Genomic DNA, 24859 nt, shown 5'->3' with positions numbered 1-24859 from the left:
TTATTTTCCATTTTTTATTTTGAGATTTCCCCTGTAACTGTAAGATGGAGCAAGGAGAGAGAATGGAAGTCCAAAGCCACATTGAAATAATAACATTGAAGCTTAAAAACAAATGATCTATTTAGTAAGAAAGGAACCAAGAAATTGTGTATCCCATCTTTGGTAGCAAATAATATTGTAATGACGAAAAATCAAACTTTTAAAATTTTAATATTTATAAGAAAATAATAAATTGCGAAATTGCTATTAATTTCTTCAAGGGCGAGTAACTAAAGAATTCTTAACTTTTTCCGAGTAGATGGCTCAGATGCTTTCATTGGGTGCTAGAGTGAAAAAAACGTGCCGTGTCGTGTCGTGCCGTGATCAAGTTAATTTTTCACATGCCGTGTCGTACCGTGACTAAAATATCAAGGGGTGATCATGGCACGCGAATGGTCACGTCACGTGAATCACCCTGTATCCAAACGTGCCTCGTGTGACTTATGTGTATACAAATTTGGCCCCTGTTTATATCTTCAAAAAATTGTATTCATATTATGGCATCTCTTTTGTGCATTTTCAAAACAGATCGAGACCGAGTTCAACTTATCATTTATGCTATTTAAAATTAGGTTTGTCCGATATGTTGTCCATGTGTGAATATCATTTATGATATATTGTCCGATATGTTGTCAAAATGTTGTCACTATCACGTGGTTTGGCCGATATGTTGTCAATATCATTTATGATATTTACCACCACCAAACTTTATCATTTATTTTTCTTAATAGCTAAAGAGGGAGTCTCCTCATAGACATTACTTCAATTGTGCTATATGGTGTCTTTTAAGTTGTGCATCACGTCCCTACGTTAGGGAAAACAGAACAGATTAGGATATTGAACAGATGCTATAATTCACAAGCGCATCTACTAAATATAATGAAAAATAAGTCATTTCTACACTTGGTCATTGTTTAGTATATTCAGCACAAATTCTTCTTGTATAAAAAGGAGGAAATATGCACAGTTTTAGTCATGTTTAGAACATATTCCGCACAAATTCTTCTTGTAGATATAATATATTTCTTATCCTTCATAATTTTTTATTAAGTTTCTTCAATTTTCAATCATGGTTTTCACCAAAAATCACCAGACCGGTCTCAAAGGAATTTACTGAAGAAATTAGATAAAGCATTATTTTCATCATTAATGATTTGTACTTTCTACCCGGCCTACAAGATATTTAAAATTAGGTAGTAGGTACAGCATTATATGGACCACTAATTAAAGCCAACAGAAAAATTAAGACACTTCCCAAGCATTTAATAATATTTAAATACAGTATTCAGTGGCAGGGTTAGTGATTGTATTTCTTTCTCATATAACTCATCTTTGGTGTGCAGAAGGCTTTGCAGTGACAAAGCCTGGCTGCAGATCAAAATGTGAGGATGTTGATGTACTGTTTCCATTCGTGCTGACCCTCGCTGTTATTTAGGAGGAGTTCAGCTCACCTGTCAGCAAAATTCAACAGATGACAGCTACAAGCTTCTTAGTGGTAATGTTGAGGTGCTGAGGACCGGTCAAGCAAGAATGAACAACCCAATCTGTTGGCAGTGTTTCAAGAACACAACAGGAAACATCACATGGCACACAAGATACTTAAACTACATATTTACACCATGTAGAATCTCAAATCTTCACAATAAGTTCGTGGAAATTGGATGCACACACTTGCTTACAACAATACTTTGTTGGGTTATAAAGAAATCACGAGTACCGAAGCGAACAGGTTGTGAGCCAGTCTGTTATAGTCAAGATAGCCTAACTAATGGCTCATGCTCTGGTATGGGTTGTTGTGAAACTCTTGTTCCACCAAGGATTAATTACTATGAGGTTGCATTTGGTAAAAACTTTAATAGTTCAACTGTATCAGACTTTAGCTGTTGTAGCTATGCGGTAGTAATGGAGACGGACAAATTCACATTCGGTACTTCTTATGTTACCGATTATGACTTCTGTAAAACTTACAATGGCTGGGTGCCTGTTTTGATGGATTGGTTCATTGAAAATGTGACATGTGAAGTAGCGCATCGCAATACAAGCAGCTATGCATAACCAGAGAGGTTCTCATTGCTGCAGTACAGGTACTGGGTGCTACATCCAGATGTTCTATGGCATATCTCGTGCCAGCAGTCATCTTGCCTCATTAGTGACAGTAAGTACAGACAATTTTATCTCGTGCCGCAGTACAGTACAGACTAAACCAAGTAGAGTACACATCGTATTTTCAGGAGCATTTTAAATGATTTGTTAAATTTACTAAACATATCGCAATAGTGAAGATCGATATTATGAACTAATTATTACCTAGTTCATCATTACCAATCAACTCTCTGGATAGATATACTTTAACAATTATCTTATGTCTATTTGTACAGTATATTTTGTAGATATTGATGAATGTGCCAATAAGAACCAGAGTTCCAAGAAGTGCCACAATTTACCTGGCACATATAAATGCTCTTCCGATTCAACTTTTTTTTTAATATTATATATTTTTTTGTTTCCATCAATTCAATTTCTTGTAGAAATTAATAGAAATATATAATCAAGTTAAAATTGTCTAAAATTACAAAGATTATGGGAAACATAGAGTGTGGCTATATTCCCCTGAAACCAAATTGCAATATTTCTAGATTAAATGCAGTGAATCACTTATGAGAAGATAAGGTGACTTTCTCATTGTCTGAAGAACTTTTTGAAACAATAAGTGTATGAATTAGTAAACAAAAATGAGTTTAATCAATGTAAAAGGAATAATTAGCAATTGAGCTTCAAACTAATTATACACTGATTTATACTATTGTAGGAATCGGTGCTGGCATTTGCTGCTAGTATTTCTTGGGTTTTGCATGTATGTGGCAATTGAAATTGAAAGAAGAAAGATTTCTGAAGTCAAAGAGAAGTACTGTGAACAGCATGGTGGATGGATTTTGTTAGAGGAGATTAAATCAAATCTGGGGTTCAGTTTCAATTTTTTTTTTTTTTCTAACAACAAGTAGAACAAGCAATAAACAATTTTGATAGTTCAAATATCATTGGTCAGGGAGGCAGGGTACAGTATATAAAGGTAATGTCAAAGATCAACTGGTTGCCATTAAAAAATGTAAGATCTTGGTTGCTCCCTAGAGGTTGAAGTTCCAAATTCCAATGTTAGTGTACCAATTCATCTCATTTAATTTGGGACTTTATTTCACTATATACATGATAAAAAAACACAGATCTTCCATTACACTGGAAACCCGTCTAAGGACTGCCCATGAATCAGTAGAAGCACTTTCCTATGCTACTTGTGCTAGTCGGCATCACCACCAATCTTTCTTGGTGATTTCTCACTGCTATGAAAGAGAACAAAATGGCTTGATGCAGCCCAAATGGCTTGTGGTGTTTTTACGTTTCTTTTTTTTTGTATTGCGGGTGGTTTAATGACAGAGAAACTGATACATCAACAACAAGAAAGAAAAATCAAACTATTCCTCAAGACATGGAAAATTTAAGTTTTCGTGTTACTAGAATTCAAAGTTGAGGCTCAATTGCATAATTGAGGACTTTACCGGAATCCAGTTTCTAACGCTCTAGGTTCCATCAATATATGATATTTTTGTTATGAATTAAGTATTTATGGATGTTCATATTGCAACTCTCTTGAGCAATTACTTGAAAACTTCTCTTTAAAGAAGTATGTTTCTCTCCCTACATTTATCAATAGAGTTAATATTAGATGGCTTGTAATTTATATTTTCTAGCCTATAAATAGAGGCTTTGTATGAATGTATTTGATATAACAAAAACATATGAATAAAGCATAGCCATCTTTATACATTCTCAATATCTTGTTTATTGTTCTTTTACTTTATTTTATAACACGTTATCAGCACGAAAGCTCTACTAGTTGAATATTCGAGGTAACTTTGATATCTCTTATTTTAATTCCATTTAAATAAATAATTACTAAATGGAATAAGTTATGATTTTTTTTTTGTATATTTAATCATCTGGAAGAAGATTTCAAGAAAATCTAAGTAAATAATCGGGTTGTTAAAATATTTAGTGTCTTAACCGTAAAAAAGAAATAATAATAATTAGTCTCTCCTATTTTTATTAATTGGTACTTGAATGACCTTTGTCACTGTTACATGATATCCTTATGTTGCCTTTTAGCAAATTATGCAATGATTCAAATTAAACCATCGAAGTTAATAAAATGGCCTGAAGCCATCTGTTGATTATAAATTTTATAATGTGAAATTTAGATCTGATTCATATTTTTTTGTGCAATATTTTATGTTCAACAACTTAATCTTCTTGAAGAAGATTTTAAAAGATATTAAGGTCTTCTTGAAGAAGATTTCAAGAAATTTTATATGATTTGCAAAATTTTTATCATGTTTATATTAATTTTGTTTTTCAATAATTTATTCTTCCGGAAGAAGATTTCAGAAAAAATGAAAAATGTTTCAAGTAATTTTCCAGAAGAAGATTTATGTGACTCACAAAATTTAATATGAGAAGATTTCAATATATCTTCTTGAAGAAGATTTCAATAAGGTTTATATGATGTGGATTTTTTTTTAAATGATGTAATCTTCCCGAAGAAGATTCAAGAAACATTCCGAGTTGATTCATTATCACTTGATGGCTGAATAAAATAATGAGTTGTTAAATAAAATATTATCTTAATTGTGCTTCATTCCTCGAAGTGAATGTAGCAATATATAATAATAATAATTTTGGACAAACTCGTGAACATGGACCAGATCTAAGTTAAATATCATAATGTTTATTCTTATAATACACATTTCACCGGAAGTGGAAAGATAATGAAGAAAATAATGAGAAAAAGAAAAATAGAAAGAATAAAAAAAAAAGGAGAATTCATGTTATCATTGGTCACGTACCGGTTGTACGTCAACATACTACGCTGAAACATCATATTGCTTTATAAGCATCACTAAATATATATATATATATAAATCGAGAATTTTTTTTTATTTGCTAATGTCATGATCTCGATCTTATATACTCAAAATAATATTAGTCACTGAATTAAGTTCATTCTTTAGCGAGAAACATATATGATAGTAAAGCATTAGAATTTAACAATCTAACCTAAGAGGTCATTAAATGAAACTTAGAACTATCATGTTAAGATTATTCGGTATAAGCCAAGTATGTGCCAAGATAAAAGTTAAGTATTAGTTATTGCCTTGACCAAACTTTCTCGGTCTCATGTGAATATTTACTTTTAACAAGTTAATTTGTTCCTATATCAAGTATAAATTAATTCATGATATGAAAATTGTAGAATATAATAAAAACAAGCTGGGAGACACGATAATATTTAAAAGGGTCATTAAATCATTAGATCAAAATTCTTTTACGATTTTTTTTTATTAATGATAATAATAGTAAATAAATTAATAAAAAAATATTTTTTTTTGTTATTATGAAATTATATTTATGGTCATTTTTATTTATTTGCATTTCTTGTTATCACTGTTATGGTGGTATTTCTTATTTTTGTTAATTGCAACTGTTGTTAATAAAATAATATTAATAATTTGATTGAAGGCTCCGGAAGAGCAATATTGTAATATTGTTGTTATGCGGAGGATATAAATTTATATTAACGATGCATTATATTCTTCTAAGTCTCAAAACAATTTGTTAAGCTTTAAGAATATCCGCCGAAATGGATATCATATTGAGACAACTAATGAAAAAAAATGTTGAAGAGAATAAAACAAAATGCATATCCTCTGATTTGTACAACACATATATTAGTACAATTGAAGCACATGTTGTAAACCAGTAGTTTACATATAATAATATATTTATAGTTTGGCATGATCGGTTGGGCCATTCCGGATCAACAATGATGCGAAAAATAATAGCAAATTAATGTGAACATTCATCAAAGAATCATAAGATTCTTTAATATGATGAGTTTTTTTGTGTTAATTTTATTTCTAGAACGTATACAAGATGATATTTGTGGAACATTATTTTCAACATGTGAACTATTTGAATATGTTATGGTTTCAATTGATGCATCAACAAGATGGTCACATGTATGTTTATTTTCAAATCGCAACCTGACGTTTGCGAGATTACTTGCTCAATTGATTTGATTAAAGAGCATAATTTTATGATTATCCAATTATGAAAGTACGTCTAGACAATGTCGGAATTAATGTTGAACATTTGTAGATGTTCGTATATAAAAAAGAAGATATGATATTTTACATGCAACCAAACTAATTCGCATCATACCAACTAGCTATTATAAAGCTTCCCCTTATAATTAGTTTTTGGTCACATATCTAATATTTCCCATATAAGAATTTTTGAATGTGCGGTATATGTTATAATTGCTCCACCACAACGCACTAAATTGGGATATCAAATAAAGTTGGAAATTTATATTAAATTTGAATCTCCATATATAATAGAGTATCTAGAATCATTGATGGGAGATTTATTCATGGCTAATTTTGCCGATTGTGATTTTGATGAATAAAAATTTCCAACCTTAGGGGAAGAAAACTATCAGCTGGAAAAAAAATACATTAGTATGAATTATCATTGTCTTATTTTGATCCTCGTACTAAAGAATGTGAACTAAATGTTCAAAAGATAATTCATTTGCAAAGGTTAGTGAATCAATTGCCAGACACATTCACAGGCTCAAAGAAAGTGACCAAATCACATGTACCAGCTGCTAATGATCCAATTAAAGTCGGTGTCCCTGTTGGACAGACTACTTATAACACGCATGAAGCGTGGAAAAGCATCGGTTCCAAAGATTAAAAAAATATAAAAATCCTCGAAAAAGAAAAGGAGCAAAGAATGAAAATGGTCAAGACGAGAATATGATAATTTCAGATAAAACTCCAGAAGAGAATAAAATTATAACTAATATTGGAGTTCCAGCAGAAACTCAGGTATCTGAAATTCATGAAAATAAAGAGATCTCGATAAATTATATCATGAATGGAAGAAGATGGAACCGAGATAAAATTGATATCAATGATATTTTTTTTGTATATAATATAGCGCTAAATATAATAAATATTGAGGATCATGACCCGAAGTCTATTAAAGAATGTCGACAAAGAAATGAATGACCAAAAATAGAAAGGTGCAATTGAGGTAGAGTTAAACTCTCTTGAAAAGTGAAAAGTTTTTGGACCTGTAGTCCTTGTACCTCAAGGTATAAAACCAGTAGGATATAAATGAATATTTATGAGAAAATAAAATGAGAAAGATGAAATTTTGAAATATACTCATATGTGGTGGATGCAACAATTTTTTTTTTAGTCTGGCAGTCCATGAAGGACTTAATTTGCACCTAATGAATATTGTTACAGCCTATTTAAAATGGTTTGCTTGATAATGATATTTATATGAAAATCTCTGAAATATTTAAGATATGCCTGAAGCATGTAATTTAGGTTCTCGAGAACATTATTCAGTTAAATTGAATAAATCTTTATATCGATTAAAGCAATATGGACGCATATGCTATAATCGTTTAAGTGAATATTTATGAAACATGGATATAAGAATGATACGAGTCCATGTATTTTCATGAAAAGATATAGAAATGATTTTGTTATAATTGCAGTTTATGTTGACGATCTAAGTATCATTAGAACTTCTGAAGAGCTTTCAAAAGAATAAATTATTTAAAGGAAGAATTTGAGATGAAAGATCTTGAAAGAACAAAATTTTGCATTGGATTGCAAATATTTAAAAATGATATTTTTATGCATCAAGAAAATTATATTGCAAGAGTGCTGAAATAATTTTATATGGATAAATAGCATTCATTAAGCACTCCGATGGTTGTAAGATCATTAGATGTGAATAAATATCATTTAGACCTCGAGAGAATGATGAAGAACAACTTGGTCCTGAAGTACCATATCTTAGTGCAATGGGAGCACTTATATATCTTGCTGGACATATAAGGCCTGATATATCATTTGCTGTAAATTTATTAGCAAGATATAGTTCTTCTTCCACACGAAGACATTAGAATGAAATTAAACATATATTTCGCTACCTCCGAGGTACAATGGATATGGATTTGTTTTTTTGTTCAAATATATCCAAATCTGATTTAATTGGTTATACAGATGCTGGATATTTGTCTGATCCACATAATGGCCAATCTCAAACAGGCTATTTGTTTACATGTGATGGAACAACTATTTCGTGGCGATATGTGAAACAAACTATAACAGTCACATCTTCTAATCATGCAGAAATTTTAGCAATACATGAAACAAGCCAAAAATGTGTTTGGTTAAGATCTGTGATTCAACACATTCGTCAGACATGTGGCTTGTCTTCTGAAAAAATGATCCTGACGATCATATATGAAGATAATACTGCATGTATTGCTCAATTAAAGGAATGATACATTAAAGGAGATAGAACAAAACACATTTCACCAAAATTCTTTTTCATCCATGATCTTCAGAAGGATAATGTTATTAATGTTCATCAAATCCGTTCAAGTGAGAATCTAGCAGACCTATTCACCAAGGAGCTTCCTACTGGGATATTTGAAAAGCTGGTCCGCAATATTGGTATTCGTCGATTTAAAGATCTTGATTAATGTTATCATGAGGGGGAGTTAAATACGCATTACATTTTCCTTAACCATGGTTTTTCCCACAGGGTTTTCCTGGTAAGGTTGTAATCGGGTATTAAGAAGAATAATGTACTCTTTTTCCTTCACTAGGTTTTTATCCCATAGGGTTTTTCCTAGTAAGGTTTTAATGAGGCATATTCTTATGAAATGGACATCCAAGGGGGAGTGTTATGAATTAAGTATTTATGGATGTCCATATTGCAACTCTCTTGAGCAATTACTTGAAAACTTCTCTTTAAAGAAATATGTTTCTCTTCCTACATTTATCAATAGAGTTAATATTAGATGGCTTGTAATTTACATTTTCTAGCCTATAAATAGAGGCTTTGTATGAATGTATTTGATATAACAAAAGCATATGAATAAAGCATAGCCATCTTTATACATTCTCAATATCTTGTTTATTATTCTTTTACTTTATTTTATAACAATTTTTTAGATTTGTTGAAGACATTTTGGATCGGACTCCTTGATTGTCTGTGGCTTAGAATCTTACAGAAAATTTGAAAATTATGCGAATTGAAAAACAAAAATTAAATATTGGATCGGGATGATTGAATCTGATCTAAATGTTGGGGCTGCGAGCGTTGGTCCTAATATTTATATAAATATTGTCAATTACACTTTTCTTTTCTATTTTCGGAATGTCTTATTTTATTAATTTCTGTGATAAAAATATCCGCAAGACGCGTCCACTCCACACTATTCTTGTCCAGAATTCGTTGCGCTAGATCTCGTGGGGCAACTGTGTTGAAAAACATAAAAGTTATTCGACAAACACCACAAAAATATGCAGAGGTTGAGAATTAGAACTAGGGTTTTCTTAAGTTCACTAAGCTCTCTGGTGAACTTAAGTTTGAAATCCATAAAATCAGTTTTAAATGACAAATTTGAATCATTGAAATCTACTTACTTTACGAGTGATGCATATGCATGTAAAAAAAATAATTTTGCATAGAGACTAGTGATAAAAAAAGTTCAAAAAATGAATCCATTAAAACTAATTTATTAACCTTCTAATTTTAACAGCTTGATTTTATACTAAATTAATCCGAATGTTTAAATTTTTCACATGTAGACACATCACTTGTAAAGTAGACGGATTTCAACAATTGAGATTCGTAATTAATTTGAAGTCGATTTGAGAGATTTTATACTTGAGTTCATGAAGGGACTTGATGAACTTAAGAACACCCTAGTTCTACTCGAGATTGAGCACATCCATCTTCTAGTCAAAAAGCAAGCTGAGATATCTCATATTTTGCGTGACTTTTTTTGGCAAAATCTCAACTGTTCAGATACATTCTGCACGAATCTCAAAGCTCAAATATAGTGGCCTCTTGCACTACTTTAGTTAAATGGGTTAAATTACCGTCTGATACGCATTACGATGTGTGCCACTCTGCTTTAATTTCGTACGTACAGATTTTAATACAAATCAAACGATTTTGAAGTTCGTTGGATTCAACAGTAGACATCGGACCTATTCCGTTCTCATTCCCAAATAGACACCTGGCCTCTTGCGCTATCTCCGAATAGGCATCGAACACGTCGGTCACACAAAGTATGAGATATCTAAAAGATACGCGGTCAGCCACAGTCTTGGTTCTGAGATCCTAGATTTGATACAATGTTTGATCCATGCTTCGATTTTCTGAAAAGGCACACTACAATCCGATATATATTGATTGGCCCAAAACTTGCGTCAATATTTGTGTTTGAATGTCAAAAAATGCAATTCTCAAAAAGGAAATTTGCTCTTCATGTCTTTTCTTTGAAGTCTCTGTATTCTTCAAACGACAGCCATCGCGAGCTCAAAATTAATACCGTATCTTCTATCGAAAAATAGGTTCAAATCCAATTTTCGGACCTATCCAGACAAAAAATTGGGTGAATCAGTCGATTCACACTAATTCCTTGGATTTTAACTTGAAACATTGTATGTACCCCGAGGCGGCCGGGCCCGTTGTCAGCCGATCCAACTTGGCCGTTTTCACAGACTGTGTGTCTAAATATATGAGTTCATAATAACTTGTAAATGCATGTGTTTTTTTAAAATTAATATATTGTTGTTAATTGTTTTAAAAATCGTAATGAAAACAAAAAAAAATTGTGAGCTTTGATCCTCTGTGCTTACCCGTAGTTTTTATTTGTTACATCTCATACCTTTTTGACTTGAAGATCAAATCCTACTCAAGCCTTCTCCTAAAGACGGTTAAGATCGAATTGATTCGATAGGCAGCACTGTGGTGGCAGCGTATGACAACTTGTGTGTACTTGTTATTTCTACAATAACCACACCACATGTGTAGAGTACGTTGAGCAAGTCAAATCCTAATTAAGTCTATAAGACGAAGAAAAACTCAATTAAATGACTTCTATTAACTATTTCTTGAATTGGTAATTTTTTTATTTAGAACTGAATTGTACACGTATAGGTCACACCAATTGAATATTTCTCTCTTCCATGATTCCATCACTGGTTCATGTTATATTAGCTAACATATTCCCGTCCTCCTATAACATAAAATAGAGACGTAATAATTAAAATTTAATTGTTAAATTTTCGGTGGTCACATATTGTTGTTGACAGATTTAGTTTCTAAATAGAAAATTCGAGTGGTGCATATAATTAAATTAAAGAAGAGATGAATTTAAATGTCTTTATTTTTTATATCTTTATCATGTCTTCATTTTTATAAACTATAATAATTCAAAATTTAAAATTTAAAAGTAAAATTAAAACTGTTGGTTATGATCTATATTACTTTTTCTATATATGTTACGTTACGGAATTTTAACAATTAATTTTTGAATGTTTTAAAAGCAAGAATCGAAAATCATGCTGACAAAATATGAATTTAAATTTAAAATAATGTTTCCGTATATAAGCAAGTCAAGTGTGAATCGAAACCGCATCGAAAATATGAAATTCTGACTATCTACAGGTTCAGTACGTCCGCATTGGTGGTGAGTGCGGATGGCCGATCCACACTGGCTCCTGTTTTCCTTAACTAGTTTTCTGAATTTCTGCGAGTGCGGATGGGTTGACCCGCATTGGATATTAGTGCGTCCGCACTCATGCAATTTTTGTGTATTTTGAATTTCCCCAAAATCTGTCCAAGTACTGAGTGCGGGTGGTTGACCCGCACTGGAGGAGAATGCGGACACATTACGCTTGGATTTTTTCTTGTGAAGTGCCGTTTTGACGAAAATTTGACTAAGTACTGAATGCGTCCGCATTGTATGTGAGTGCGTCTGCACTCATGAAATTTCTGTATTATTTTGAGCTGCTAAAAATCTGTCAAGTGCTGAGTGCGGGTGGCTGACCCACACTGAAATTGAGTGTGTCAGCACTCAGGGTGACTTTTAACCAAATTCTAGATTTTCTCTTCCTTTTTCTCTTTCCCCTCCACCCCATTCCCTGTTTATGTGTGCTCCACCCAAAGAGAGAAGAAAAGAGAGAGAGAGCTCTCTCTCCCTCCAAATCGCACCAAAGTTTGGGAAATCGAAGGAAAGAGCGAGAAATCGGTTGCTTCCCTCATCTAGCTCTCTCATTCGGTATTTCCTTCTCCCCTCTTCTCTCTCTAAAACTGGAATTTCACGATTGTTCGGGTTTTATTTTAAACCCGAGATTTGTGTTTGAATTGCTAGTAGTCTATGTCCTTAGAGCTTCTTGTTGTTTATTTGTCGATTCTTTTCTTGATTTCATCTCGATTTTGGATTTCAATTTTTTTAGGATTTTGTACCAAATCCGAATTTTGGGTATAATTGTGAATTGTTTAGTCTAATCCAACCAAATAGACTTGTAATTGGTAAATCTCTCCCTCAATCTTGACATCTAGCGGTTAATTAGAATTTTGATCAAATTAGGGTTTAATTAATCGGAAAATTGAAATGTTGCGAGAACCAAACTAGTGAACCGGCAAATGAATTGTTACCAAATTGAGATTGGATATGGTTTAGAGGACCCAAATGCAAATTGTGAGAATGTTAGAGGTGTTAAGTAAGGAAACCGAAAAAAAGAGTATACAAATTCGGTTAAGGAAGCATAAAGCAACTCGTATCACCCAATTGAACCTCCCAATCATTGAATCAAACCTAAATCAAATAAATATATCTAATAAAGGTGTAGGCTCGGTCGAACAGGAATTTTCTATACATTACGAGACGTCTGATCCATAATTAAGCGATACACTCGTCGTAAACAGGTGAGGGGTTGTTGGACTTGTTTGATGTTTCATTTTCAGGAATTAAATTATTTATTCGTTTGTCATGTTAAATGTCTGATTGTTATATCATGGAATTGCGTAAATTATTTGCATAGCCCAGTCAAATTAAACTAGAATTGACATGAATTGAATGATTTGCATGCTTGTATAATTGTCAGTTGTGTCGATCTATTATGATCTGATTATGGTTGAGAGTCACCACGAATTGATGATTGAGAATGTATATGTGAATGGATTTACAAAGTTGAGCCGTATGACTGACTTGGATCCAACAAATTTGCAAAGTTGAGCTGTATAGGTGACTTTGAGGCCAGGATCCTTCTAGTGCTTTAGGTGAATGGCCCTCAGTTTTTCCAGTACCGGTTGGGACGAGGGGTGAGTGATTATGTGGAAATGTGAATTGAAATCGTGGGTGACAAGTGTGTAACATATGTGGCTTGGGGACATTAGCCTACGTGTTAATGCATTTGGACGGTCAATTGGATATTACGATAATTGAGTTCCGAAGTGAATTTTCATTTATGTATGACTTTAAACTAGACCTTAGGAAATGGTTAGGCCAACCAACTACAGATGAGTGTCAAATAAAGGGTCCAGCTCAGTGGGATATTTGTAGGTGTCAGTAACCCTATAGACGAGGGTCAGATAAAGGGTCCAGCTCGATTGAACATCTGTAGTTGTTACAAGCCCTAATAATAATAAAATAGTTAAGCCAATATGTGTTTGATTGAACTTCAGTTTGGAAATTCTGTTAGTCGTGATTCGTTTGATTATTGTTGTCCAGCATATGCATTCATATATATATATATATGAGTAGAACTAGGGTGCTCTTAAGCTCACCAAAAATTTGGTGAGCTTAACTCTAAAACTTATCAAATCGATTTCAAATGACGAATCCGAACCGTTGAAACCCGCCTACCTTACGTGTGATGCATCTACATGTGAAATTTTTAAACATTCAAATTAATTTAGTATAAAGTCAAGCGGTCAAAAAACGTTCAAAAATGAATGCACTAAAATTAATTTATTAACCTTCTAATTTTGACCGCTTGACTTTATACTAAATTAATTCGAATGTTTAAAAATTTCACATATAGATGCATCACACGTAAGGTAGGCGGGTTTCAACGGTTCGGATTCGTCATTTGAAATTAATTTTATGAGTTTTAGAGTTAAGCTCACCAAAACTTTGGTGAGCTTAAGAGCACCCTAGTTCTACTCATATATATATATATATAGAGGTTGGCTAAGATCAAAGTGGTAGTTCCTGAGCTTTGGTGCTACCAATTTGTTTTTCAATTTTCAAAGTTAAAAACGTCGATCCGAACCATTCAAGTTGTTCTGCATATTAAATTGTGCTTGGAGACCAAATTTTACATTTTTCTGAATTTTTTTACTATTTATTAAGCCACTTTGAAAATTGCTGATCCAACGGTCAAAGCACATTTGTTTATAAAATCATGTACATTTATGAGTAAAATTTAAATATGCACTAGTGTGAACCTATTTTAATATCTAATAAAGACTTTTTAATTCATGTCATGATGCGGTTAATCTATTATGCCAACATGCGAAATACCCAAAATAAAATAGAATAGCGGATAATAATCAAGTCGGAATCCAGTACTCGCACTGTGTGCCCAAATAATAATAGTATGAATTTAAGAGAAATACACCCCGTGCCGTGCCAGTGGGATCAAAAGATCTAAACAATATAATCGAAGGACTGTGCACATAGTACGATGATACACATTACCTAGTGACATCGAGCATTGTCCCCCAAGTTATACACGCACTAGCCGATAGTTATATCAATCCATTGCGTCATCTCACCTAGACGATTCATAAGCCAAACATATCCAATAAGAGAAATCATACAATGCAAGTCGTAAGAATATCATCACCAGGGCCATAGAACTCGAGATCGGAACTGTGCCCTCACTCTGCCATGAAACTCGAGATCAAAACCGTATAGACCAAAATCTACCATGGAACTCGAGATCAGAACCATGCGGTAGCACAAAGGTCTCGATCAAGAATCACAATCGAAAGCACTAGGGCTTCGATCTCTCTCTCTCAATCAACAAAAACCTAATTATAGGGTTGAATAGGCAAAAATCTCAGCACCTGAGCAAAATCAAACAAGCAAGTAACCCAAAACAAGAGAGAGAGAGAGAGAGATACTTATAGAACCGGGTAAGGCAACAGAGGGGCAAAAGTCCACACGAGTGGGTAGCCGACGGGACACGGAGAGGGCACAAGGCAGCGTGCGCGAGAGAACGAGAGAGGCGATCGCCTCTCTTAGGGTTCGCATGAGAGAACCAGGGAAAAAGAGAAAGCAAAGGGGTCGAGCCCAGGGGCAGGGAAGAGAAAGGGAGGGGGTGTAAAAAGGGTTTTCAAATCCCGTTTCTGTAAGTAGACTTTACGTGCTTAACTACTTACACACAATCATTATCATGAGTACAACTAATCATTTTTAAAGTTTCGATAGCGGAATTAAAAATCGTCAAAAGCAAATCAAAGATCTTAGAAATCAAAATCTCCACGTGTGAATCAATCAAATAGATTACATACCTTTGTCCATAGTAATCTTTAGAACAACACTTGAATCGTTCTTCGCAAACCGTCAGAAGAACTGCAAAGCGATTTAGAACAATACTTGAATTGTTCTTCGCAAGCCGTCAGAAGAACTGCAAAGTGATTTCTCTCCTCTTTCTCTTTCTAAGCAATGACAACTTGTTCTTTATGAATATAGATGAAGAGAGGATCAACCTTACTATTAGAATACACATTACCTATGCCCGTCATCAAAGCAATATTTATAGGGGAATGCAGATACACTAGTGGAAAATATGGAATCAGGATCGGTTATATATGCATATTAGTATCAGAATACAACCGATCCTGATGAAGGTGATAGTGATACTACAATAATCTGGATCGGTTAAATAACCGATCCAAATAGAAACTATCAGGATCGGTTTTTTATAAAAAACCGATCCTGATACTATTTTTTTTTTTTGTTGGTTCTGCAAAATTGCAGTATTATTCTTTTAGGATTTATGGTACCCAAAGAATTGACACCGGATTGATTTGATAAAACAGAATACCATCTCATGTAATTTCAATCCAAAACTAAACTAGCCGAATTGATTTAAATGAAACCGAATTGATTTGAAACCGAATTGAATTGATTTGATAATTTGAAATTACTTAAACTAGCAAAACTAATCTAGCAAATTTACCTAAACTGAGAGGCGAGCGGACTGAGAGGAGAGGGCCGAGCACCGAGCACTGAGCACCGAGCGAGTGAGTGGATTTATTGCGCTGAGCACACTTGCGTTGAGCACCAAGCACTCTTTTTATTGAGCCGATCGGACTAAGAGGAGACGGCAAGATGGAGGGAGAGGAGGAGACTTGCAGCTAGAGGAGACAAGGAGTTGAGAGAGTTGTAATTTTGAATAATGGAGAGACGCAAGGAGAGAAGGGATGAGCGCGGAAAAATAAAAACCTAAAATGGACTATCTGGATCGGTTTTTTGAAACAACCGATCCTGATACTATTTTTTTTTTTTTTGCAGAACCAACTTTGAAAAAAAAAAAAAAGGTTGTTTATAAACAACCGTTCCTGATACCTATTTTTTTTTTTCAAAGTTGGTTCTGCAAAAATAAAAAGTATCAGGAACGGTTGTTTATAAACAACCGATCCTGATACTATTATTATTATTTTAGTTTTTTTGCAGAACCATCTTTGAAAAAAAAAAAGTATCAGGATCGGTTCTTATATAGGAACCGATCTAGATAGTATCTGGATCGGTTCTAAGCTAAGAACCGATCCTAATTATCAAGTATTAGGATCGGTTCTTAGCTTAGAACCGATCCAGATACTATCTGGATCGGTTCTTAACTAGGAACCGATCCAATTAGTTCATGTGCTGTGTTTTCATTAGCTTTTAGTATCGGTTTTATTGATAAAACCGATCCAGATAGATATTAGTATCGGTTAGTTCATACAGCCGATCCAAATAGGCCGATTCTGATTTCAGTTTTTCCACTAGTGATAGCACAGGACATTTGCATCCTTTAATTCTGCGACAAAGATAGATACACTGAATCTTGCGCACCCTTTAGCTTTGTCTGTATATTATGTGATAAAAGCGCACCTTTTAATTAGGCCATGTAATCCAATAGCGCACCTGATGAAATGCATCCTTTAATCACACCTTTGTCATTATGTGGATAATAACAGACACCCTTTAGCTTTGGATAGGATGGCATCTGTAAGTTTTGCTAATAGCGCACCTTTTAATAATCAATCTGATATATTAATATGCACCATTTAAATCACGTCTATATGTGATAATCAAGGCCTAATTAAATCACGCCACTTGATTAAGCCCATTAGTTTTGTTTGGGCCACATTATATTCTTACAGTTTCAAGATTCGTCTCAACGGTACAATTAATTCGGTGATTTAAACAATTGGATCAGCGATCCTAATACTCGGTTAAATTCTAGGGAGCATCTAGCTATCCCCCGTAACAATCTCCCATTTCATCCCCCAGTCATTAACTACTTCAATAACTACTAACTACCTAGGGGGACCACTCACTATTTGGGGACCACATAATATTTGAAATATTTTACATCTAGCGCGCGCAAGTATTCATTTATAATGTATCAAGTATTCATCTATAACACATTAAGTATTCATACCTAATATATCAAGTATTTTAAAAAAAAAACTGGACACGTTTTTAGAGGTGGGATTTTTTTTTCTTCGTTCAATCTAATTAATATTTCTGACGATCGGTGAGGAATTTTGCAAATCTAAAACCACAAATATTTTTGACATAATTTTATCTTTAAAATGAGACCCATGATGATATACTTTCGAGTTGTCCGTTGTATAAGTATTCATTCTTATCGAGAAAGTATTTATTCTCGTCGTGCAAGTGCAAATATAGAAACTGGACACATCACTCATCCATTTTTTACACGTTTTTAGAGGTGATTTTTTTTTCTCCGTTCAATATAACCAATATTTCTGACGATCTATGAGGAATTTTGCAAATTTAAAACCACGAACGTTTTCTACACAATTTTATCTTTCAAATGAGATCCATGATGACATACTTTCGAGTTGTCCGTTGCATAAGTATTCATCCCTTATTGAGAAAGTATTCATCCTCGTCGTGCAAGTGCAAATTTAAAAACCGAACACATCACTCATCCATCTTTTACATGTTTTTAGAGATGATTTTTTTTTCTTCGTTCAATCTAACCAATATTTCTGACGATCTGTGAGGAATTTTGCAAATCTAAAACCACAAACGTTTTCTACACAATTTTATCTTTCAAATGAGATCCATGATGACATACTTTTGAATTGTCCGTTGCACAAATATTCATCTCTTATCAAGAAAGTATTCACCCTCGTCGTGCAAGTGCAAATGTAAAAAATATTCATCATCGTCATTAATGTTTTCTACACAATTTTATCTTTCAAATGAGATCCACGATGACATACTTTCGAGGTGTCCGTTGTACAAGTATTCATCACTAAGATATCAAGTATTCATTTATACACATTGAAGCATTCATTCTAAGACATAAAATATTTATTCGTATACCTCTATTTTTTTCAAAACAAAACTATTGAAGTAATGATAACAATATTATAAAAAAAAACAAATTTCATAGAAAGTATTCACACTCGTACATTGATGTGTGAATATTTACATTGTAAAGTATTTTATTTCAACATATTGTTAGGTAAATGTATTTTGTTACAAATTTCTTTTAAAAATTGATGATATTAATGTGTAATATGAAAAATATTCATACATATACGTTGAAGTATTCATTCCTAAGATATGAAGTATTCATAAATACACGTTGAAAAATTCATTTCTAAGATATGAAGTATTCATCACTAAAATATCAAGTATTCATACCTCTATTTCTTTCAAATTTTTTTCTGTCATTTCTTAGTGAAACCTAATTCATCATTAATGAAGCTTTGTTCTTTGAAAATAACTCGCTACTTGAAGCTTTAGTCTTTGCTAGACGAACAGTACAACCTTCGATCAAACAAGTATATCAAGTATTCATATCAAACAAATCAAGTACTTATATCAAACAAATCAAGTATTTACATTGCACAAATTAAACATGTACATCTAATACAACAGAAAGTATATTTTGTCTTATGCCTATTATATCAGGTATTCATTCAAAACTATCAAGTATTCACACCTCAAAAATAAAATATGTACACCTTATAAAACAGAAATACACTAATTTTGAATTCTAAAAAATACATGAACAATCCATAATATAGTGAACAAACCATTGAATAGAGTTAACAACTATTTTATATCATAACATAACCTGACAAAAAAATTGACTTTCAGTTAAGAACCTTCTCTCAGACATTTTATCAAACAGGTGGTGTGCAAGGTGCTCATCTCGTATTGTCCTCCATGAAGCTCAGGACCATGCGATTTAGGGACTCTGTGCAGTCTACGTCAGCCCTTGCTCCGCCCCCACCTGAGTTGTCAGAGTCCCTGTCAACATCAGCCCTAGTTGGTGCTACCGTGACGGTGGTTCTCGGCACAAAGAAGCGAAGCAAAGAAGGCCGAAGTCTAACAGAATCAATACTAGCCGCTGATCCTCGGCGATCCTCCTCCGACGACGAACGACAAGCTCCAGGGAAGAAGGATCCGGTGGGAGAGGATGTGGAGATTTTCGAGATGGTAAGATTTCTAGTGGTCGGGTCAGTAGACAGCGTGTATGGAGGCGTAGAAGGGAAGAAGATGAAGCACGCAACAATTTGGGATGTCACCAGATCTATGGAGATGGTGGAGGTGCTCTCATAGAGGTGGAGGTAGGTTGACTAATTGAAAATGGTTGAAGACCCCTGCAGTAAAGAAAAAGATTAGTTTGTAGGGACCACAAATTAGTTGAAACTGATAATTACAGTTAGAAAATTGATCTACTTTAACGGGGGATAGATGGGGGATGGTAAGCCGGGGGATATTATAATTACCCTAAATTATAAATTCGAATCGAATTCTCAATTTACTGTAAAAATTATACTACGGTCTTAATCAGATTTTACAAGTGTTTAATATTTCAGAAAATAGAATTCTCAATTAATCGATATCATCTAATTAATTCGTTATATCTTTCAATCGACGGATCTTACAATTTTATAAATTTCTTATTCGATCGGTTAGCTCCGTTTAATTTTACTATTAATTAGCATTTTAAATTTTTATTTTTAATCTTTAAAAGTTTATTATATGTACTTTCATAATTCCTTTATATTTCGAAATTTCAATTCGTTCTAAAATAAATCATATTAAATCTATACGGCCATTAACTTAATTAAATTTTATTTTAGGGGTAATATTAGATTTATTAACTTTTAATCGTGTTTTAAAATTTCGGAATATAACATATACCATATAGGTACTGTGTCAAAGTCCATAATTCAATGGGAAATTTATTGTGTATTAGTTTCATCTAGGACGACACAGTCAAAGTCTTAGAAAATTGAAATGATCATGTGACTATCAATTTCGTGGGTCAGTTTTTCCCTAACTCAAAAGGGATACGACAAGTTCTTACGTTGAAACATGTACAGAGCTCCAACCAACTGATGTGATATGGCAACTAGAAACCCTGTGCGGATCTGAGTTACGAGTCACCAGGAGACTTGATGAACTGAAGATCACTACTGCTACTCTAAAAATAATATATCTGGGTCCCACAAGTCATTATCATCCTCCGTGATGATTTTTTCAATTTTGTTTTGCACGCGCAATCCGTTCCTTGCCAAAGTTGATTAAGTCAGTGCATACCAACTTCTATTTCATATATATATGAGCTTAATTAGCTTCAGTCCTTCGCAGAATATAATTTAGCTGAATAGTGAAAACTACCAATTATGGCTTGGCTTCTTTTATTCCCCCTTCTTCTAACAATGCTGTTAGTTCCCAATTCACTTGCCCAAGCACCCCAACCGCTTGGTTGCCAAACAACCTGTGGCGATGTCAATATCCCGTATCCATTTGGACTAAGCCAGAGATGTGCGTTATCCAAAAAATTCGAGCTCAATTGTACCAGAAACCAAAATGGCACCTACAATACATTTTTTTCCACCTTGGAGGTGGTCAATATCTCACCGTTTCAAAGCCAAGCTCGGATAAAAACCCCGATATCTCGGCAGTGTTACAATAGCACGGCCAAGACTGTTTCCTATTCAAATTGGTATCTTAATTTGACCACAACACCATTTAGATTCTCAAATACCAAGAATAAGTTCACAGCAATTGGTGCCGATACACTTGCTTATATCTACCTTGCAAAGAGTGATACCATTTCATATGTAACAGGGTGTCTCTCTCAAAGCTCAAGTTTGCAGGGCCTTGTTAATGGTTCTTCTTGCTCAGGAATTGGTTGCTGTCAGACTCCTATTCCTCTGGGAATGAATTATTACGAAGTCGACTTTAATCCTAACTACAACAATTCTCGTGTCTCAAGCTTCAGTCGTTGCAGCTATGCGGTGCTTATTGAAGAAGACAGCTTCAATTTTAGCACTTCATACATCACAACAAGTAGCTTCTTTCATGACAACAATGGCACAGTTCCTGTTGTGGTAGATTGGGCCATAGGCAATGAGACCTGCATGCTGGCACAACGTAATAGAACCAGCTATGCATGTGTTAGCAGCAATAGCAGATGTGACAACTCCAATGGTCCAGGCTATTTCTGCAGCTGTGAGGAGGGGTACGAAGGAAACCCCTATCTCTATGATGGTTGTATAGGTACTATAATCTGTTTTATTTTATTTTATTTTTTAAAATTAGGCACTAAAATTGGTTGCTCTAGTAATACTGATACATATGTTTACTTGTTTACTATCATTTCCCATGCAATCTTGGGATTTTATGAATCATCTTAATTTCTGATTGTCTAAGATATTGGTTAGCTGGTATGATAGGCAAAGGCATAGTACATAATTCATTGCCAAAATCACGTAATACACGGGTAACATTCAGTAAGATCTGATTTACAGAATTAACAGGTCGGTTCTGCAAAATCAATCTCATTTTATTTGTCCAAAGTTGGAGATGTCAAACTGGTTGCTGCATGTTACATTCACGTACGTCAGGTTGTGGGGTTGAAATTGTCAACTTCTGGTTCATTCATAATTTCTGTGATGATTGTTTTGCATTCTGAATCAGGTTAATTGAGTCAATTTAAACTCTCATATTTTATTGTGATTGTTACTGATTCATATCAAATGTGTCACCAGTAAAGATTTTCATACTTTTTGAGTTCAGGATGTACAGATAGGTCCTACAGAATGCAGATCATATCACAGGATTGTCCGAAAAGCCCATAAGCCTCCTTGGCCCAAACATCGTACACATCACAATTACTGAGCATTTTCATAGCAATTAATATGTTCAGAGAAAAGGTTTAATAGTAATTACTATCATTATGTTAGCTGTGGGATTATTACTGGTACACGTCAGAATTTGGACTCGCCAGGCACAGCGAAGTACCCTGGTTTATTGTGAAGACCAACCAAGATTATTCTCTCTCATCAGATGCGGAGAATAATTCCCCCTTTGTAATGATTCCTTTGTTTTTCATTTGGCAGATATAGATGAATGTCAACAGAATAAATCAACATGTACTGGGATTTGTGAAAATACACAAGGATCATTCATATGTTCATGTCCTCGAGGTATGCATGCGGTTGATAACAGCAGTCGAGATTGTATCCCTGACACGAAACTTCCAGACACGAGACTTCCACTGTGGGTCAAGCTGGTTATAGGTAATGTTCTCAAATATTACTATATATGTCATCTTGAATTTAATCTTTAATTGATTAAGAACTTTAGTAACTGGTTCTGTAGAACTAATGTCTTTAATTGATTGTTTACTTTTACAGGTATTGGCTGCTCCATCATGGTTATAGTAATTTTGAGCTCCTTTTTTTATTTGGTTCACGAAAGAAGAAAAATTGCTACAATTAAGGAGAAATACTTTGAAGACTACGGAGGTCAGTTGTTGTTTCAAGAGATGAAGTCGAAGCAGGGGTCTGCTTTCACAATATTCAAGGAAAGCGACCTGAAAGAGGTTACCAACAACTTTGATGAAAAAAATGTACTGGGACAAGGAGGAAATGGTACGGTATACAAAGGAACTCTCATTAATAATGAAGTTGTAGCAATCAAAAAGTGCAAAACAATTGATGAGAGGCAAAAGAAAGAATTTGGCAAAGAAATTCTTATCCTTTCGCAAATCAACCACAAAAATATTGTTAGAATCATTGGTTGCTGTCTAGAAGTAGAAATTCCTATCTTGGTTTACGAGTTTATTCCTAATGGAACCCTTTTTGACCATATTCATGTTAAGCATGCAATATGCATTCCGTTAAGGACACGCCTAAGAGTTGCTCAAGAGGCAGCTGAAGCACTTGCCTATTTGCACTCCGGGGTGTCCCCTCCAATTGTTCACCGAGATGTAAAATCTTCTAACATACTTATGGGTGAGAATTTTATGGCCAAGGTGTCGGATTTTGGAGCTTCCGTTTCGGCACCAACGGACGAAGATCAATTCATGACACTCGTGCAAGGGACGCGTGGTTACCTAGATCCAGAGTACATGCAGACTGGTCAATTGACGGTCAAAAGTGATGTGTACAGCTTCGGTGTCGTTCTTCTTGAGCTTCTAACTCGTAAAAAGGCATTCTACATGGATGGACCCGAAGAGAGAAGTTTATCATCAGCCTTTTTATCCGCTATGAAAGAGAACAAACTCAGGGAAATTTTGGATGTTCAAATTATGGATGAAGAGAGCATGGATATGATCAAAGGCGTCGCTGAGCTAGCAAGAGAATGCTTAAATATAGAAGGAGAAAAGAGGCCTGAAATGAGAGAAGTTGCTGAAGGTCTTGATAGGTTGAGGAAAACCATGAAGCATCCTTGGGTACAGGATAACCGGGATATTGAGATTGAGCACCTACTTGGTGAACCCTCTAACAATCATTTGGAAATGACTTCATACCATAGTTTGGAAGAAAAGGCAATGCTGGCTATTGATTCTGGACGATGATATATATATAATGCATCATTCTGCCTTTTTTATTTACCATTTTATTTTATTTTCAATTATGTTCTATTGGGAGATAGGCAGAGGAACTTTGTGCGTTAAATTTATTGTTCTAGTTGTTTTTTTTCTTTCACTTTTTTTTTTATGTGCTTTTTTTTTTCTTTCACTTTTTTTTTTATGTGCTTTGTGTGGGATGAAGAGAGAGAGCATCGTATCTTATATTTGTACTACAATAATGTGTTGACCGTTCTTGTTTATAAACACTTTGTTTAGATGTCAAAATTTAGCTTCACAAGATTGGTCTTAGTGTAATACAATAGGTCAAATTTAGCTTCACAAGATTGAAAAAGTAAAATAGATCTCAGATTCTATTTTCATCATAGATCAAGGGTCTAGATCAAATGTAATAAGATAGGCAACGGTACAGTAAATAGGTATCTACACATACCATAATTACAGTAGGTACCAACAGTGGCTAGTCCAAAGTCATGTAATATAAAGAGGAGGGTTCAAATGCACTATTATTTTGGTGCTCCAATATGCTTCACATAGACTATATCCTTTATCTCCATTTTTAAAGTCCGAACATTCGATCCTAACTATTCAACATGATCTTCATAATGAAATACGCTTGGAGACTAAATTTTATATTTTTTAGAATTTTTTTACTATATTTTAAGATAGATACAAAATCAATTTTTTAAGGAGATTCTGGACCATCCGATAAAAGTCATATTGTACCAATCTAAAAAAATAGTAAAAAAATTCTAAAAAATATAAAATTTGGTCTT

General features: G+C 33.9%; 1 protein-coding gene across 1 annotated transcript; it reads left to right on the top strand.

Annotated features, from left to right (window-relative positions):
- The first annotated feature begins 20808 nt into the window (after window positions 1–20808).
- On the top strand, window positions 20809–24071 carry LOC144561885 (putative wall-associated receptor kinase-like 16). The gene is made up of 3 exons (XM_078310985.1): window positions 20809–21766; window positions 22609–22788; window positions 22906–24071. Exons 1-3 carry the CDS (start codon window positions 20887–20889, stop codon window positions 24069–24071), a joined length of 2226 nt encoding a protein of 741 aa, XP_078167111.1. The 5' UTR covers window positions 20809–20886.
- The last annotated feature ends 788 nt before the right edge of the window (window positions 24072–24859 follow it).

The sequence above is a fragment of the Carex rostrata genome, chromosome 11, assembly GCF_964058835.1.
Source record: "Carex rostrata chromosome 11, lpCarRost1.2, whole genome shotgun sequence".
In the NCBI taxonomy this organism is placed as follows: Eukaryota; Viridiplantae; Streptophyta; class Magnoliopsida; order Poales; family Cyperaceae; genus Carex; species Carex rostrata.
Note: the sequence above shows the minus strand (reverse complement) of the source record. Positions and strands in the feature narration are given on the sequence as shown.

What these genes read in the sequence shown, in the direction of transcription:
- LOC144561885 (XM_078310985.1), top strand. Translation starts at nt 20,887, where the DNA reads ATGGCTTGGCTTCTTTTATTCCCCCTTCTTCTAACAATGCTGTTAGTT. An exon ending in TCTCTATGATGGTTGTATAG is followed by an intron (nt 21,767 to 22,608) that starts GTACTATAATCT and finishes TTCATTTGGCAG; the next exon opens with ATATAGATGAATGTCAACAG. An exon ending in GTGGGTCAAGCTGGTTATAG is followed by an intron (nt 22,789 to 22,905) that starts GTAATGTTCTCA and finishes TTACTTTTACAG; the next exon opens with GTATTGGCTGCTCCATCATG.